The sequence below is a fragment of the Orcinus orca genome, chromosome 10 (assembly GCF_937001465.1).
Source record: "Orcinus orca chromosome 10, mOrcOrc1.1, whole genome shotgun sequence".
Taxonomy (NCBI): Eukaryota; Metazoa; Chordata; class Mammalia; order Artiodactyla; family Delphinidae; genus Orcinus; species Orcinus orca.
Window position 1 is genome coordinate 45,027,095 of NC_064568.1, and position 18,328 is coordinate 45,045,422.

Consider the following 18,328-nt stretch of genomic DNA (forward strand, 5'->3'; position numbering starts at 1 on the left):
GAGGAATTGGTAGTGAGATGTGCAATAAAACTTGATTCTTTTCTCAGGCAACTTTGCAAACTATTAGGCTGTAGATTTTTTTCCTCTTATCCTGCCGTTAGAAAAGATCTTTATAAATTGGGCTGTGTATACACAGATGTAGGGTGAGAGTGTGATTTACAAAACGCAGTTTAAAAAAGAGCAAATGCAATGTATTATTACCAAAGAAAAACTGGGATGAAGTAAGCTTAATACAAGTAGTGCTCACTGCAGTTTTTTCTTTTCCTCTTGCTAGAAACCAGAATGATCTTTTCCTTCCCTCTTCAGCCCTGTGTCATGCTGTTGTCACAGTCAGATTTGTCTCAAGTTTTGAAGCACGCCCACAGGAACTCTCTCACCTGAGGGAACTGGGCAATCAGTCACCAGGGCATCTCCTCCGCCAGAGCTCCACCTTTAGACAGGTGTGCCTGCTTGAGGCATGGATGGTATCGCCCTGTGCAGTTGCTGCAAAACTTCCAGGAAGCTACCATTCCTCATTGCTTCTGGGGGAGCAAAAGCGGAAGAAGAATCTGGATGCAGAGAGCTGGCCCAAGGCCGTGCACCTGCCTGCTCACCTTCCTTCTGACTCCAGAGCACCCGTTAGGGCCACCCCAGGGCTGGGCAGGGCTTTCCCATTCCGATAGGTGCTTCTCTCCCCCTCCGCCCCGCCTCCTTCTGTGGGAGCCACCCCCTTCCGGGTCGCCTGGGCGCCAATGGGCCAGTGGCCCTGTGCACACTCTCCACTTCAGCTGAGCCAGGGCTTGTCCGTGGCCCCAGCCAAGTCCCAGCGTGCGCCCCCGGGGCCCCGGCCCCAATGCCTCCTCCGGGAGGGCAGCCAGGAGCTCCTTCAGGGACTGCTCCTTTGGGTGATGTTTTGGCTTTGGGGTGACTTCAGCAATGTCCCTAAGAGATGTGGGAGGAGAAGAAGAATATTTTGAGTGTGACTGCCAGGGTGAAGAGAGGAAGCCCATCCACAAACAGCCTGAAACCCTGGACCTCTTGGAGGAGGGTAAATTCTGTTCTTTTTGCCAGTCTGATCCTTTCCCTCTCCGTGTCTATGTAGGCCTGGCTGTTTCACTGATCTCACAGCAGTCTTTTATTTTCGTAGTGGGGTATAAGGTCAAGTACACACGTCTTACGTGGCGAATGTAAAGCTGCCAGGAGAGAAGCTGCGTTTCCAGCATCCTGGGAAGTCCCCTTGCCCCCCTTTCTTTCTAGTTTACACTTCCTTCCTGGGAGACCACTGACCTGACTTGTATCACCTTAGATGTGTTTTACCTGTTCTCGATCTATGTAAGTGGAATCAAACAGTGTGTATTATTTTGTCTAGCTTCTGTTGCTTAACCGAGGTCTTTGAAATTCATACTTTTTGTTTTGTTTTGTTTTGCGGTACGCGGGCCTCTCACTGTTGTGGCCTCTCCCGTTGCGGAGCACAGGCTCCGGACGCGCAGGCTCAGTGGCCATGGCTCACGGGCCCAACCGCTCCGCGGCATGTGGGATCTTCCCGGACCAGGGCACGAGCCCGTGTCCCCTGCATCGGCAGGCAGACTCTCAACCACTGCGCCACCAGGGAAGCGCTGAAATTCATACTTTTTGCAAACGTCGGTAGTCCCCCCGCATGCACACACTTTACGGCATTCCAGCACTCTGTTTTAAGAGTTTTCATTGTTTTCTTCTGACTGAATGGCTTTTGGTGGGTTAATGGACAAGAAACTGAGTCATTATTAAATAATACGTTTTTGTTTACTTTAGGAAATTGTTTATTTTAAAAAATTATTAATCACCAATTTGAAATAGGGATTTTAAAAAAGTTTGGAAATATTTCAAATAGAAAAGTACAAGGGCTGACATTGAAATTACCTGGGAACTCACCACCAGGCTGTATCAGAGGGGTGCTGCTTTTGGAGAAGAGGGGGAGTGTTTTAAATAAAGATACACCTAAATGCTGAGTGTGAGTTTCCTAATTGGGCTTTTGGGGCTTTCACTCACAGCCCGGAAAAAGGGATTTTTGGGGGGGTGTTGTGAAAAAGAATGTTTAAAGAGTGACTGCAAGAAGTTCTTTAGGTCTTGAGTAAAAGCAATCAAAAAACTTTTTCAAAATTCTCCTCTGTGGTGGCCTGTTTTCATGTCTCAGAATAACTTTTTATTTTTTAAATGGTTTACAATTGGGTATATACTGAAAGTGTTTTTCTTTTGAGGTTACTGCCCTGAAAATATTAACACTTCACCTATAGGACAGTTAAAAGTGTTTAATTGGAGAAAGGGGGAGAGCAGTGCTGAAACCTGGCACCCCCTGCCTGGTCCTTTCATGAAAGAGATGGTGGAGGTGAAAGGAGAGAGGAGTGAAAGACCGACTGGGACTGTGCATTTGTTGGGTTCCTGGAAGTGATCAAGAGAAAGGCCTCCCTCTGCTCTTAAGACCTAGGGCCAGCCCACATTTCACTGGATCAGCTCGTGTCCCTTGAAGCTGGGCCGCTCAGCGTGCACCCTGCGTACCCACATCACCTGGGAGCTTGTTAGAAATGCAGACTCCCAGGCCCCACCCCAGACCTACTGGGTCAGAATCTGCATTTTAACAAGACCTTCAGGGGATTCCTATGCACAGTAAAGTACGAGATGAGCTGCTGCCTAAAAGCATAGTAAGATCATTTTTAAAATCAATTATTGAACCATATGATTCTAAAATGAAAGGTTTTACTAGGTTCTAGAGCAGTATCATATATCCTCGTCAAGAGAAGAAAAATCATATTGTATGTATTTTATGTACATATATCTATATATTTTGAACTTTTTTTTTAAACTGATAGCCAGATGATGATGATACCAGTGTTTAGTATGTACTTGCTATGTGCCAGGCACCATTCCAAGTACTTTAAGTGGATTCATGCATTTAATCCTTAAAATAACCATGAGAGGTTAAGTACTGCTAGCATTTTCCATTTCATAGACTTATAAGAGGAACCTTCAGCAACTCTTCTAAAGTTACACAGCTCATAGGTGATTTCAGCCTACATAGACTGGCTCTAGGGCCCTGCATAGACTGCTCTTAGGTACTGTGCTAGCAGTTCTCAAGGTAGGGTCCCTACACAGCAGCAGCAGCATCACCTGGGAACGGGTTAGAAATGCACATTCTTGGGCCCCGCCCTAGACCTGCTGAGTCAGACATGCTGGGGTGGGACCCAGCAATCTGGGTTTTAACACACCTTCTGGGTGATTCCAGTGCACCTCGTCCTGTGCTGGTCCACATCTCACAGATGACAGGGTCTCTACTTTGTGATCACATTCGATGGTAGGGGTCGGGGGATGGGGGGGAGCAGTCTCTGTATTTGCCGTCTTAAGATAAACTGTTACATTTCTCTTCCTTGTCTCTTCTTTGTTCCCATCCAATTTCCCTCCTTTCTGTAATAAAATTTTTTTTTAGCTGTCCTGAAGGTGAAAATAATATTTTCAGGACAGTAACTGCAAAAGAAAGATACAATTGCCCCTCGGTATCAGCCGGGGATTGTTTCCAGGAACCCCTTGGATACCAAAACCCACGGAAGCTCAAGTCCCTTATATAAAATGGCATAGTATCTGCATATAACCTACACACATCCTCCCGTATACGTTAAATCATCTCTAGATTACACATGATACCTAATACAATGTAAACGCTATGTAAGTAGTTGCCAGTGTGGCAAATTCAAGTTTTGCTTTTTGGAATTTTCTCTTTTCTGAATATTTTCAATCTGGAGTTAGTTGAATCTGCATATGCAGAACCCATGGATATGGAAGGCCAACTAGACTTCATTGTCAACATGCTTAATTTTCTTTGTAAATTGAAATTCACTAGACTTGTTCCCGGCCTGAAGGAAGTCTGTGGCGTAGATCAGGAAGACAGAGGTTTGGTTTGGAAGGCTTGGTTTCTGTGTCCAGTTTTGCTGGAAGCCTGACCTGTATCCCAGAGCAAGATGTTCACTGGGTGGGACCCTGTTTTCTTCTGACCCTGTGAATAGTGAGAACATGTGCGAGACATGGATGTAACCATGTTCCCTGGATTCTGAGGTGATCTAGGTGGTTTTCTATACCACTAATGGTTCTAAAAGAGATACTTCTGATTGAAAACTGAAGGACAAAATGAGTTTGGGGTAACACTCATATTGGTAGCCATGGATACAGGAGACATTTGTTGTTCCCTCCCAGGTCACCTTGTGGGGGTGATAGGCTTCCCAGTGTCACCCGTTTAATCTTCAAAACAGCCTTTGAAATAAGCATTACTCCCATTTTGCACTCAAAGAGACTGAGGCTCAGATATGTTGTCCAGAGTCCCAGGGCCACAAGCACAGAGCAGGGCCCTCGCCCTGCCTTCGGGTCTGCCCTCCGCCACACCCAGGCTCTCAGCTAGTAGAGCCTCGGGCCCTTGCCTCCCATTACCTCACGTCATCCTCATAACCCACAAGGCACCCAGAGAAGCAGCTTGCTTGGCTCACACAGCTGTCAGAGGCAGCATTGCTCTTTCTGTCTTCAGGAGAGAAAATACCTGGGCTCTGTGTCTTCTGGTCACTGGAGGCTTGCGTTGTGCAGAAACTGAGTCGATCTCAAGTGATTTCTTACTGAGTGGTGTTCTTGAAGACAGGCTTTGCTTGTTCTCCCGCATCCCGTCTGCTCAGGACGAGCTGGAGCGGGCGGAATCGCAGTGATGCTGAGTGACATGGTGGTCACACCCCCTCTGTGCCCGAGTGGCGGCACCTACACCAGGAAAACACTGGTGAAGAGTGGAGTTTTGTCATCACTCCCTTGTGGTTTGTTGCACGGCAGTTTCCCTCAGCTTTCTCAAGGAGAGGCCTGAAGAAGCCCGACTAATGTTTTTTCACCTGGACGCTTCTGAGGCTGTTACCCAATTGCAAGCTTGGTCACTCGGTTCCTGGCAGGCGTCATTCAGGATTGCCTTCGGGTGGCAGGATTTGAAAAGAGCATGTGGCATGGTCTGGGGTTTACTGAGACCGCGGGACAGCGCACGTCCCCTCCTCAGAGGCGGCTGCTGTCAGTCTTTCGCACAAAGGGCAGTTTTCAGGTGCTGAGCACTAACCAGGGATTATCACCTGCAAAAGCTGAGATGAAAACGATGGCCAACGTCTCATGTCCAAATTCTCCAGGTGGTTCCAAGGTGAAGCACAAGAAGCAGTGCAAATGGAGCTCATTCCTCCAGTTTGAGAGGGACATCCTGGGCTGCAGGGGCAAGGCTGGGCCATGTGGGGAATGGTGCCGCGTCCCGCTGGTGGTTGTGCTGTCTTGTGGGGTGGGAATGTCCACCCCATGGAAAGAGCCATCAGGCCTGGGCCCTGCGGTCTGTATTGATTCAGCGTGGCCAGCAGCACTGAGTCCCTACAGGACTGTCTCCTGTAGGGTCACGTTAGAGAAAGGAGCTGGCCTAGCTTATTAGCACTGACCTCAGCACTGTTACAAAGGTCTCTCTGCCCATGGTTTTCATCACCTTGGTTTCAGCCTAGGGTTTGTTTGTTAGTATCCATGGCTACTCCACGCGGGCCTCTGGTGACGTCCCTTGTTCAGGGCGGTTCTCTTTCTGGGGTGGGGGTACCAGCATCATCCCAGGGCTGGCCATGGGCAAAGCTGACCCACAGTCTGTGCATTTTGGGGTCCCCTCTCTGCCCTGCCCTCTTGGGGCACCTGTCCCCCAGTCCCCAGCCATCTTGTGTCTGAACTCCCCAAGAGCATTTTGTCACCTGGTACTTCCTGCTTGTTCCATACGAATTTATACATGTGTCTGACCTTCCCAATTAGGCCTCGAAGTCCTCGAGGGTAGGATTCATGTGTTTACTCAGCTGTGGTTAAGGGCCCCAACTTGGGGGTCAAATAGAATCAGACCCTCTCATGATAGCTCTGTGACCTTGTGCAGTTTCATGTCTAAAATGTGGGTAATAGTATTACTTCCTTCCTAGGATGAGGATAGACCCTGAAGGCGGGGTCTACACCCAGCACTTAGACATCTAGCACTTAGCAGAGTGCTGGGCACACAGTGAGCGGTCCATAAGTGAGAAACTTGGTTATTACCAAGGAGGCCTTCATTCAATGCTCTGGTGATGAATGGCCACCATAGGTCAACTCTGAGTGTTCAAGGTTAGGGAAGGGTGGATGGTTATAGCACCCAACAGACCAGGTTCAAGTACATGCTTATGTCCTGTCTGGCTTTGGACGAGTCACTTAGCCCCTCTCTCTGTCTCATGGTGTTTCACGGGGGTCATATTTGTGTCATCGGGTTATTCTGGGTTTTAAGTGAAATAATATTTGTAAAATGCCCATGGTAGCAGTTAGCATGTTGTAAATACTTAATAGTTATTTCCTTTCTTCTTCCCGGCCTCTTCAGTAACTTGCTTTGGTGCCCTGCTCTCAGACTACCCTGGCAAGGGGAAGTGAGCCTGTGCAACCATCACACTAAAATTTCAGCTGATGGTGATGTTGATGGGCAGGTAAATGTAGCCAGAGCTGTACGGTCAGGTCTCTGCTCTTGGCAAGACACCTCGCGCCCGCCTCCCAGTGCACAGACCCAGCACCATGCAGATGCTGGTCGTGGCCAAACAGACCCCTCTTCGCGATGGACTGGGCTCTAGGCCGGCCTCTGCCACCACGCCGTCCCACAGACCGTCCCTGAAGCTGCCATGATAAACCAGCACCTTCCACCTAAGAGCGGTCGTAGTAGCCAGCAGCCTGCCCATTTGCTTCTAGCTTAAGACCACAGCGGCTTATTAGTTGATGCCTTTCTGTTAATGCAGCTTCTTTCTTCGCAGCTTTGTGCCTCATCATGTCTTTGTGTCACACTGGATTTGAACTTGACTGCCTCTTTCCAGATGGCTTCTTTTTCATGCAGGAAGCCTGGCGGGGAGGGGATACCTCCCCTGTCCAAGACACATGCTCCTCTGGAGGTGATGAGCTATACACCAGGCTTTTATGTTTTCACCCCTCTCTGGGCCCTCTGGTTGCTTAGAAATGAGCCTTTCTTTGCAAAGACTGGTCTGGGAGTAAAACAAAACCTTCCATTTTTTTTGAGCATCAACCATGTGTCGGGCCCCAAATGAATAAGACTCAGCTGCCATCATGTGACTTATACAGGTGGGAAGGGACCTGGGACATTCGTAAGAATTGGGTTCGTTATGCTTCCGGCCATTTTTGACGTGAAGCCATTCAAACAAGAATACAAAGCATTTGTTCTGCCGTTTTTCGTTTTGTTCTAATTACTGACAGATGAGCATTGTTTTTTATTACCAGGTACTGTGGGCCTCACCCTACTCCTGTACACACTTCAAGGGCTGCACGAAAATAGTTAGGTTTTATTTGTTTTTTAAGGCAAATCATGTGTGTCTTATGGGTCTTAGTAGTTAATACACTTGGGTTTTGGGGCCAAGTCTAAATTATTTTGAAGATAGATGTTGAAGGGCAACAGGCAAAGGAAGGGCATGGCTGAATCTCCAAGAAGTGGCTGTAACTTGGGAGAAGGGTGGAAGAGTAAAACTGGAGAGAGCTGGCTCTCGGTTTTCTTATGGACGTATCATGAAATTCTTCTGCCATCTGAGCAAGTATTTATGACAACTATCTCTGTGTAAAATAGATAGCTAGTGGGAACCTGCTAGAAAGCACAGGAAGCTCAGCTCGGTGCTCTGTGATGACTTAGAGGAATGGGATGGGGGGTGGGGGGGAGGGAGGTGCACGAGGGAGGGGATATATGTATACATATAGCTGATTCACTTCATTGTACAGCAGAAACGAACCCAACATTGTAAAGCAGTTATATACTCCAATAAAAAATAAATACATAATAAATAAATAAAATAAAAAATAAAAATAGTCTAGTCTGTGTGAGATAGATTAGTACATTTATGTGCCGTTCATCATGCTGATTTTTCGAACGGATGATTTGCTATTCCTAAACAGTTTTGCTGTCTGAGAACATTCTTGTGGCCGGAGGAAGGCTCCGTCATGAGATCGTGGAAGAATGTGTTTACCTTGTCCTGTTATGGGGACGTGGCTGGAATATGGCCTAGGTAGTTCAGGGATGCTTGTTTCCATGTTATTTGGTGGTAACTTAAAATATTGAGGTATAATTTACATACTGTAAAATTCGCCCATTTTAAGTGAACAGTTTAGTGTTTTTTAGTAAATTTACTGAGTTGGCAACCATCACCATAATTCGGTTTTGGAACATACACATCTCCCTCCCGTCAGATCCTTCGTGCCTGTTTACAGTTAATCCCCATTCCTACTCCTACTAATCTCAGGGAACCAGCGATCTGCTTTCTGTCTCTATAAGTTGCCTATGCTGGATAGTTAATATGAATGGAGTCATATAATAGATGGTCTTTTTTGTCTAGCTTCTACTGAGCATAACATTTTCGTTTGTTTTAGACACCTTTTGGGGGAAGTGGATTTATTTGGTAGAGCTCCCTTGGTCAGAAGTGGAACTTCTATTTGAAATACTGTTCTCCTGGAGAGAGAAACTTGTGACGGTTTATTTTAGATTGAGTATCTAGAAAACTGGTGCTTGAAAAGTGCAGCTTGTGTTTGTCTTCCTGTTTAAAGAGTCATTTGTTATTCCTCATTTCTCGGAAGAGAAACCCAAGACACACAATTACAGGAGTTTGCCCAGGGCCTCATGACCTTGGTAGAGTCTCCTATGAAAACCTCAGCCTCAGGGCCACAGAGTCAGGGATCTGACTTAGACCACAGATGCTTTTTGCTTTCTTTGTGCTTCTTAAACTTTGTTGATTTGTGCTGACCTCAGCCTTGCCCTTGCGTTCTTTGTGGCTCCTTAGTTTAGTTCAGGAGCCAGACTGGCCTCGGTTCAGTTCCCGCCATATGCAACCTCATTTGCTGTGACCTTGGTCGGGTCCTTAACTTCTCTGAGCTTCAGTTTCCTCATCCATGGAGTAGTCATCATAACAGCGCCTACCCTGCAAAATTGTTCTGAGAAGTAAACGAAAGAAGCACATTAAATCCCCGGACATAGCAGGTCCTCCATAAATGTTAGCTGCTGCCCCTGCTAGGAGTCTCCTTTTATTTTGAAATTCGCCATTTGCGAGCTGTGTGACATTGGATGAGTTAGTTAACCTCTCTGGGCCTCAGTTTCTCATTTGTAAAATGAGGTTAAGGTGAGTGCCTACCCTGTAGTATTTATTGCTCTGAGAAATAAATGATATAATCCATCTGGAGGGCTAAGAACCAGGCCAGGCTGTAGACAGCATGCTTTGGTAAAAGTAGGCTGCTGCTGCTACTAATTTCTCTTAAAAGTTACCTCAGGAAGGACCCTCTATTGTAGTCAACTGCATATTTTTTGAAAAATATTTTAAGTAATATTTTCCCCATCAGTGCATGATCACTACAAAAAAAAATTTTTAAGCACAAAAAATAATATTAAAATTGGTAATTCTATCCAAATATCAGTGTTTTTAATGGCTTTGCTGTTTTCTTGTGTGTATTGTAAATCCGTACACCACGCCGCCGGTGAGATTATATGTATTTTGAAAACATAACTGGAGTAATAGTGCACATGCTTCCGTAGGAGTTTTTCATTTCTGCCTCTGACTTCTGTAAGTGGGCTCTGTCAAAGACCTCAGAACCTCCCGGAGGTTCTCCCTGCATCTTCTGCACCCCAAGCCTCCGGTCACTGTGTATGTGGTGACACTATGTGCCTGACTGGTTAATGCTGGAAAAAACCCTGGCCCAGGTGTACGTTTTATCGGGTTCAATTGTTAAAGCATGTTAAATATTTCTACAATTAGCTTTAAAAAAGGGCAACACAAGGGGTCCTTGTGCTGGGGGATACAAGAAACTACACAGGCGATAACATCATTAGAGCTTAATATTCACACACACACATGCACACTCACAATCACACGTGCGCTCGCGTGCGCATTCAAGTAAAATGGGGAAATCGAGTAAGATTCCTGGATTGTAGCAATGTCAGTACCCTGGTTGTGAATATAGTGTTACAAAATGTTACTGTTGGGTGACACTTAAAGGGCATATGGGATCTCTGTGTTATTTCTGACATCTGCATCTGATTATCTACACGTGATTAACGACAGTGATCTCAATTAAAAAAAATAGCTTCAAAAATATAAGTATAATTTCCGTTTAATACAATCCCAGAGCAAAAAGCTGCTCGGAATCTTGTTCTCTTATGTTAGGGTGACATAGAACCAAGATTAGTTTAAAATGTAGCCTGGTTGTCTTTTTTTCCAGGAAAGCAGAGGACTTGGTCCTTTGAGGAGAGCAAGGGAGACATTAGCTGGCCCTAGAGTCGCAGCACAAGCTTCAACAGAGAGGCCTTTGTACCCGCCGGTAGACGACAGGGGATGCCATGCTCATCCTAGAGGGACCTGGCTAGAGGGCTCCCGGGTCTTGTCTGTACCGTTGCAGAGCATCACAGCTGTGCAGCATGAAAACCAACTCCTGTCCGAGGCACAGGAATCTCCACTTAAGGATTTCTTGTGACCTGGAGCTGATGATCTATTTCGAGCAATTTGAGCTGGACTCCATCTCCATCAAATTAAATTCTGGTTCAAACCAACCCTGTACATCTCCCTTGCTTTTCCTTGTGGGAACAGAAGGAAAATGCCTGAGGCAATGCTCCCTCCAGTGGCTGGAGGGTTCCTGCCATAAACTGGGTGGAGGAGAGGCCAGCAAAGGAACCTCTGCTCATCCCCCCAGCCCCCAGCTCTGAGGACCCTGTGTTGGGAGGGTTTCACATTTGGAACCAGATTTCAGGTCTCCTCCTTAAGCTAGAAAATCATTCCAACAGATCAGATTTCTCTGCGCTCACCCACTAGGATGATCTCTACTTGGATTTATAAAATATTTAGAGACCTATCGCTCTCCAGTTGCAGTTAGCCATTAGTAACGCTACTGAGTTTGGTTTAGCAATACACTTCAGTTCCCAAAGGCCTTGCATGGGCTGTGACTGCAAGTGGGTTGTTGCGAAAGCTAAGTCCTCTACGCTTAAAAGAATGATTTTCTAGAGTCTTAGTTATGAGGAGTTACTAACAATTTATTATGTAGCCCCTAAGTGGCTGGTTTCAAAACATTTTACACTTTGGCCCTAAATCCATTTGCTTTCACTCCTTCCTCCTCAGAGTAAAACCCATGCTACCTTCATGGTATTTGGACTACAAATCGATTCCTTGCCATTGATTTAAAATAAAACCACCCTGAGATTTTTCTGGAGACTAAAGCCTCCTTTCAGTGCACACCCTTTTTCTCCAGTGGAAGAACACAGTCCTAAAGTGGCCTGCAGACCGCCTCTTAAGGCCTCTTAAGCAAATGGCATATGTCATGAAATACCATATGTGAGAGTATTGGGTGGGAGTGTGGATTAAAAAAACAAAATCTGTCACCCTGGTTTTCACGGTTTGGAAACCGGTTTCATAGCCTTAGAATTTAGTCCATTTGGGGAAGAGTGGGCTGTGTGCCATTATGAAATTATCAGCTAAGGCTGTTTAATAATTATACCAAGAGCTGCTTTGGGAAGGACCCAGTCTATCCACGTAGTGGGGTCTGTACAGCGAGTGGGTTCGAGATCCTCTGGATTTTTCTGACGGTTCATACGTCAGTCGCTGTGCTGCTGACCCACTTTGGTTTGCTGACCGTATACGAAGCCAGACCCCTTTCCACTCCAGCGCCCTGCCCTCAGCACCACCCCCGAGTGTGCACGTGCGTATGTGCACGTACGCGCGCACACACACACACACACACACACACACACACGCGGCGTCAAGGCTTTGCAGTGAACAGTAGACCCCTGCCCCTCACCCCACAGCTTGAATCTTTTCTCTGGAACCGGGGAACAAAACCTGGTGGGGCTGAACCCAGCAAAACCAATCACCCTTTATGCCCAGTACGACTTTAGAGTCACTTTTTTAGGTGGGTTGTTTGTTTGGCAGGCTTGTAGCATCAGTAGTTTCATTGTCGTTTTTATTTCTTGCAGTTTTATGTGCTGAAAGAGTTGGCCAGATGACTAAGACATATAATGACATAGATTCTGTAACTCGGCTTCTTGAGGAGGTAAGTGATTTGGGGCAAGGCAAAGAGTCATTTATAGCTGATTATAATTTATATCAATTAAAGCATACATTACTATCTTTCTCGGTGAAGAATCTCAGCAACTGAGCCCTCTCAGGGTAGAATTCAGTGGCTTTATTTTATTTATCTTTTGAACTGAGAGCTATGTTGGCTTCTGTCACTGTAACTTTGTACGAGGTATTTTGGATTTTAAAAGGAATGTATTAATGACACAGAATAGGGTGGCATTTAAATGCTTGCTGTAGAATACCCTGTTTAAGATTTATAAACCCTTAAAATATATACTAATGATATATGTTAAGTGTATACAAAAAATGTCAGAAAAATACATCATTATCTATCTTTGTAATGTTTTAGTTGTATTTTGTTATGTTTTTATTTACATCAGGTTAAGGGAATATTATTATGCGGTGTCAGCATGGAAATAACCAAAACAAGCATGGCAAGGAAAATTTAGGAAACGTGCTTGGGATTAGATGAGCTGCAGTTAGTTTAGAGACTATGCTTTTCTCAATTTCTTCTCAGCATTCTGTTGACAGTTGAGAATTAAGGTGCTTTGGTGGCCTCTGGAAGCAGATGAGTGTAATGTGTGTATCCCCATGCCTTCAACAGGCCAGAACATGGTAGGTTCTCAGTATTTATTGAATAAGTGCCCATCTTAAAGCACTACCTCCCAGTCTCCCCACAAAATCAGACCTCAGATGCAGAGGTGCTACCCTTTTTTTTAAAGATTTTTTTTTTGATGTGGACCATTTTTAAAGTCTTTATAGAATTTGTTACAATATTGCTTCTGTTTTATGTTTTGGTTTTTTGGACCTGAGGCGTGTGGGATCTTAGCTCCCTGACCAGGGATCGAACCCACACCCCCTGCATTGGAAGGCGAAGTCTTAACCACTGGACCGCCAGGGAAGTCCCAGAGGTGCTGACTTTTAGACCCTGGTTTCTGCTCTAGAATCTAGAATGATTTGGGGTCATGTGACTCTTCATTAGCCCTTCTTGAGGAAGAGAATAGAAAGATATGAGAGACACAGAAATCATCATTTTCAGCCAGTGGCAGAACAAAGTTGAAACACAGGACCAAGCAGGAGTGTGGGACCTGAGGTTTTTTGGTGGGGGGCATCTTTTCATCCCTTTATTAATTTATTTATTTTTGCGGTACGCGGGCCTGCCACTGCTGTGGCCTCTCCCGCCGCGGAGCACAGGCTCCGGATACGCAGGCCCAGCGGCCACGGCTCTCGGGCCTAGCCGCTCCGCGGCATGTGGGATCCCCCCAGACCAGGGCACGAACCCGGGTCCGCTACATCGGCAGGCGAACTCTCAACCACTGCGCCACCAGGGAAGCCCTTTTCACCCCCATTTTTATGTCTCTCTCTTTCCCTGTGCTTTTCCCTTCTGCACATCCAGTGTTCTCCTACCTGCTCTGAGGGCTGGACCCTTCCAATACTCCCCTACCCCTACCTCAAGTTCCTGAGGGTTCACCTGCCCTGCTACACACTCCCCTCCCATTCTCCTGAAGGCCACCCACGGGTAGACCCAGTGTAGCTGAGACAGGGCAGGAGCCGAGACCCGCTTGACCACCTGCATGTCAGGGAAGTTACAAACTCCTCAGCCCCGAATAAGTGAGTTTAGATTTTTTGGCCGTGTGACAGGGCCATTGGTGAGGCATTTTAGGGCACTGGCCTTCTGGTGACTCTCCAGTTGCAGCCGTCTTGGCGGCTGGCATTATTGACCTCGTAGGCTAGCTTGGTTGGCACCACCAACTTTTGAAAATAGTTTTTACCATGTTCCCCCTTCCTGCTGTGTCAATTTTCCCCAACACTGTCCTGTTTCTAAATCCACTCCTCACTCCATACCCAGTTAGTCCTCAAGTCTTCTGAGGGAGGTCCTACGTCTGTACCTTTATTATTTTTTTTCCAAGGCCACCACTCCAGCTTCTGGAGCCCTGGCAGTGAGATTTGAGTTTTCTCTCTGCTGTCATCTTCCCTGCAGCTGCCACCCTCCCACGCCCTCTTTAATGACCTCGGCTTCCCGCGACACTCAGAACTCCTTGGCACGGCATCCAAGGCTACACACTTGATCACATTCCTGAATCCTCTTAATACTCATCACCGGGACCTGCCTCCTGCTCTCCCACCTGTGACCTTTTGCACCGTTTGGCCCCTCTGTCTTTTCTTGCCTTGAGTGTCATACTGCAGGGCTCATTGGGGATCTCTGAAGCTGTCACACTCCCCCAGCCCTAGGTAGTCCGTGCCCCAGCCAGCCCTGAGCTCGGGAGCCACCCTGTCATTCTGTTGGCTTTGTTCATCCAACTGGATTGGTTAGAAGTTTTTCCAAGGCGAGGACCCTGTTGGGTCCCCGCCCTTTTAATCTTGGAAATGATGGGCCTTTGATAAGTGTCTGCCTCTGTGGTCACGCTTAAAATTAAGGGTAAACTTTGAGAGCTGGGTGTCGTCTGTGCATCATCTCATTAATTCTGCGATAGTTCTCAGAAGTAGATGCCACTATTTCCCCCATCCTACTGTGAGGGGACCTCCCTTTGAGAGGACAGACGACACCCGGTGGCTCAGCTGCCTTCCAGCCCGGGCCCTTAACCACTATGCACGTGGCCCTGTTGATTTTAGCTGTAGTTGTTTACTGCCCTGTTTATTTAGTTTTGGGGAGTACGGTTAGTTGATTGTCAATGAGACATTTTTACTTTAAAAACATGAACTGGATAACTTTTTTTTTAATGGGATGCTGCTTCAGTGAGTATCCATGGCCCGTGGTTCCTGGCTCCTGCCGGGTGTGAGCTGGCAGGGCTGGGTGAGGACTTTGCAGGGCCAGACCCGTCTCTGCTTGGATGTTTGAGGACCACGTCAGAGGAGCCTGGGACTCCAGCCCTGTATGGAAATCCTGGTCATCAGCACTTCACAGCTCATTGCTTAAATGAGTGTCACTGTATCAAGAAGTATGCTGTCGTCTTTAAAAAAAAACTGAGTTGCTGAAAAGAATATTTGTGGGGCAGTCTCTTCAGGTGGCTCTTTGCTGTGCTTTTTTGTTTTATTTTTAACAGCTCACCATGGCCATGGTCTGTGTGCATCAGTGTGTTTTATATACAACGCTGTGCCTCTCCTTTTCCTGATAAGAATCACATCTGAGTTGCTGCCTTTCTTTGGAAGTAGGCGGGTTTCCTGGTTAAAGTCTAATTGCCCCAGTCGCGTGAAGGTTGTGCCATGCTGTGCTTTTCTTGGCTTTGGTTCCGTTCCCTCTGGTCGTTTGCTTTGGTTTTGCACGGCTGCCGCAGGCAGGCAGGGTGCTGGCGGGATTTGCACGGGATGCCGGAGCACAGCCCTTGGCCAATGTGAAGAGTTTGCTTTCGGGTTAAAGGGGAGGAGGATTCTGCAGCTCGCCCTGGCTTCTGCTGCTGTTCGGAATTTACCTTTGGGCAAAGCTGTCTCCTCCCCAGTTACGGAGAGGGTTATTCCAGGAGCTCCTTAGTCATGCTTTTTTATCCCCAAATGGGTGAATGAGATGAGTCAGCTGCTCAGCGTGGGAGGCAGGCAGCTCTCCGTCTCTGGGGCCGTGCCAGGCGGCTCGAGTGTTCATGGTCATTGCTAAAAGGGGCTGAGACACAAGCCACAGTCTTTTTTAAAAAAAAAATTTATTGGAGTATAGTTGCTTTACAAGGTTGTGTTAACTTCTACTGCCCAGCAAAATGAATCAGCCATACATATACGTATATCCTACAGTGCATTAAGTTTTCAGCGAAACATAGCTGCGGAGAGGGAGCTAGGAGAGCCAGAATGAGCCCCACCTGACCGCCATCTCCTGGGGAATAAAAGAACCAGTTCTTCTAATGGCTGATTTCCCAATTGAGACTTATTTATGGTCTCATTTTCTCACTGGAGTTTGATCCAGTGGTCATTTCCTAGCTGTTTTCCTGGTTTTCGAGGTAAATATTTATCACATGTTGGCTGGTTGTAAGAAATGAGACTCTTTTCATTACTGAAATTCTTTTTTTTTTTTTTTTTTTTTGCGGTACGCGGGCCTCTCACTGTTGTGGCCTCTCCCGTTGCGGAGCACAGGCTCCGGATGCGCAGGCTCAGCGGCCATGGTGCACGGGCCCAGCCGCTCCGCGGCACGTGGGATCTTCCCGGACCAGGTCACGAACTCGCATACCCCTGCATCGGCAGGCGGACTCTCAACCACTGCGCCACCAGGGAAGCCCGATTACTGAAATTCTTAAAGAGAAACCCAGCTGGCCTTTTGCCTTAGAAAAACCAGAGACCTTCTGATGACATTTTTGTTTAAGAATTTCATTTCATCTCTGAATATTTTTACTCTAACTTCCTTTTTTTTTTTTTTTTTCCAGCAGAGCATTTTCTTTATGTTACTATACAGATTAGATTTTGGGTGTAGACACAGTGAGAGTTGTCCCCTCCGGAGGGCAAGGAGGCTCTCAAGTCTGAGATTTGACGTGTATTGGGGTATAGTGGGGAGGGGCGAGGGGCTTCGTTGTCGAGCCCCTCAGCATTTGTTTCCTTCCCCTGCCTGCGTCCCATTCCTCTTGGGTTCTGGCCCCTGTGTGCCGTGGGACGCCTTCAGCATTCTTCACGTGCTCATCGGTGCCTTGCCCAGCCTGTCTTCATCATTATGATTCTGGCTTGATTCGTTTGCACTGAAATCTGCCTACGAAATGTCTATGTGTGCTGGAACTTAGCAGCTGGATTGCATGACGGCAAGCAGCACAGAACGGTAGGCAGTGAACCAGCGAGCATGAAGCACCTGCTGGGTATTCAGTCTGAGGGCTTGCTATAGTAGAAAGATCTAACTGACTGGAGTGAGAGATTTATGGAGACCACACTTCCAAAGGGAAATGGACGGTGGTACTACAGTTTTCACGGAGAGTTAGCCAGCTGAAACCACCTGCACTAGTTGCTAATTTTGAGACGGCCCCTGTAGAAGTGGGTTCCCTCACACAATCCCTGTGGGTCATTTCCTCCCAGTACCAAATACGCACAACCGTTGTGTCTGAAAAGTAATAAAGGGCCGCTGAGATAAGGACCCTCCTTGGTAGACACAGTAGCCGGCACGGATGAATGCACAGAGAGGGGCGTCTCGGTTCGTTGGGCAGACTCACTGGTCCCCTTTGTTCCCTGGGAGGGCATGAGGGGGAGGCACAGATTGGGAAAGAGTTGGAGGAATTTATGGCTCACTTGACATGACACCCAGCTGGCTTCTGGGACAGCAGTTACAGGTTTCAGGACCATGGAAGACCTAGGGGAGAGAGACCATCATTCATGCAAGAGCTCCAGAGAGCCAAATCGCTGTTGGATTCAGTCCCCCCAAACTATGCTCTGACCTCCAGTGCTCTGCTCGTAATTCAGCCAAACTCCCATGATGAGCAAAGGAAGGTGTGCTACTGTTGCATGGTATAATTTGGTGGATATATAAAAAGTTAGAAACAAAAGATGCTTTTTGAAATATCTTACCACTCAATGAATCATAGCGCTAGAAGATTCTTCCAAGGGTCCCTCAGCAAGTCTGTCCGTCCACCCTACCTCATCTCGCAGACGAGGGAACTGGGCCCCAGGGATGTTGAATCAGAACCCAGACTCTCAAATTTTAGGGTAGAACGGTTCACCTGGAGCAGTTAAACTTTTGACGGGTACCTGCTATAAGAAATGCCTCTTAGGTTGTCGGTAAATGTGTGACAAGCAAAATTTAAGCATGAAGTGATAACCTTACTATGTGGAACGCACTTTGGTATTTCAGTTCTATGCTGTTGAATGTCATTTAAAACAAAATGGCGGTTGCCATGACTAAAATGCTTCTCAACCTACTGATGATTTCTAATCTGTGTTTGGGTTGAGTGGAAGCCATAAGACTACATGGTTATCAGAAGCGGGGATTCCTGAATCCCCAGCTTTTTTCTGCTCAAAACCCCATGTCCCTCTTCTTCTGCTTTTTGACACCAGATGAGCAGAATAATTAGCGTAGGCTTCTAAAAGGATTTCGTTTTCCGGAGTTCTCCCCCCCATGCCAATCCCCGCCTAAAAGTGAGCAAGTGCCTCTACTCGTGATGGCCAGCAGTTTCACCAGCAAGGATCAGTGAGTCTGCATTTGGTGACGGCGTCCACCCCGCTGTCCCCACTGTCAGGCAACAACTTTCCTCCCATAAAGGCAGCTGTATCTTTGTATGCCAGTAAAGATTTTCCTCTGTGCCCTGCTGTGCTCTAAATGTCAGCAACTGAGCTAACAG

The 18,328-nt window shown here is 46.9% G+C and overlaps 1 protein-coding gene across 21 annotated transcripts in view; it reads left to right on the forward strand.

The window, feature by feature from the left end:
- TRAK1 (trafficking kinesin protein 1) overlaps positions 1–18,328 on the forward strand; it is a 162,791-nt gene that overhangs the window by 106,840 nt on the left and 37,623 nt on the right. For 18 of the 21 annotated variants that reach the window (XM_033402003.2, XM_049715238.1, XM_033402002.2 and 15 more), the window contains one exon: positions 11,993–12,069. The exons of 1 other annotated variant lie outside the window; for it this stretch is intronic. In XM_033402003.2, the coding sequence (XP_033257894.1) occupies positions 12,019–12,069 (51 nt within the window). In that variant the 5' untranslated portion in view covers positions 11,993–12,018. Of the gene's footprint in view, positions 1–737; positions 1,028–11,992; positions 12,070–18,328 lie in introns of those variants that run through there. 2 more of the 21 variants (XM_004277866.3, XM_033401994.2) reach the window with 2 other exon arrangements.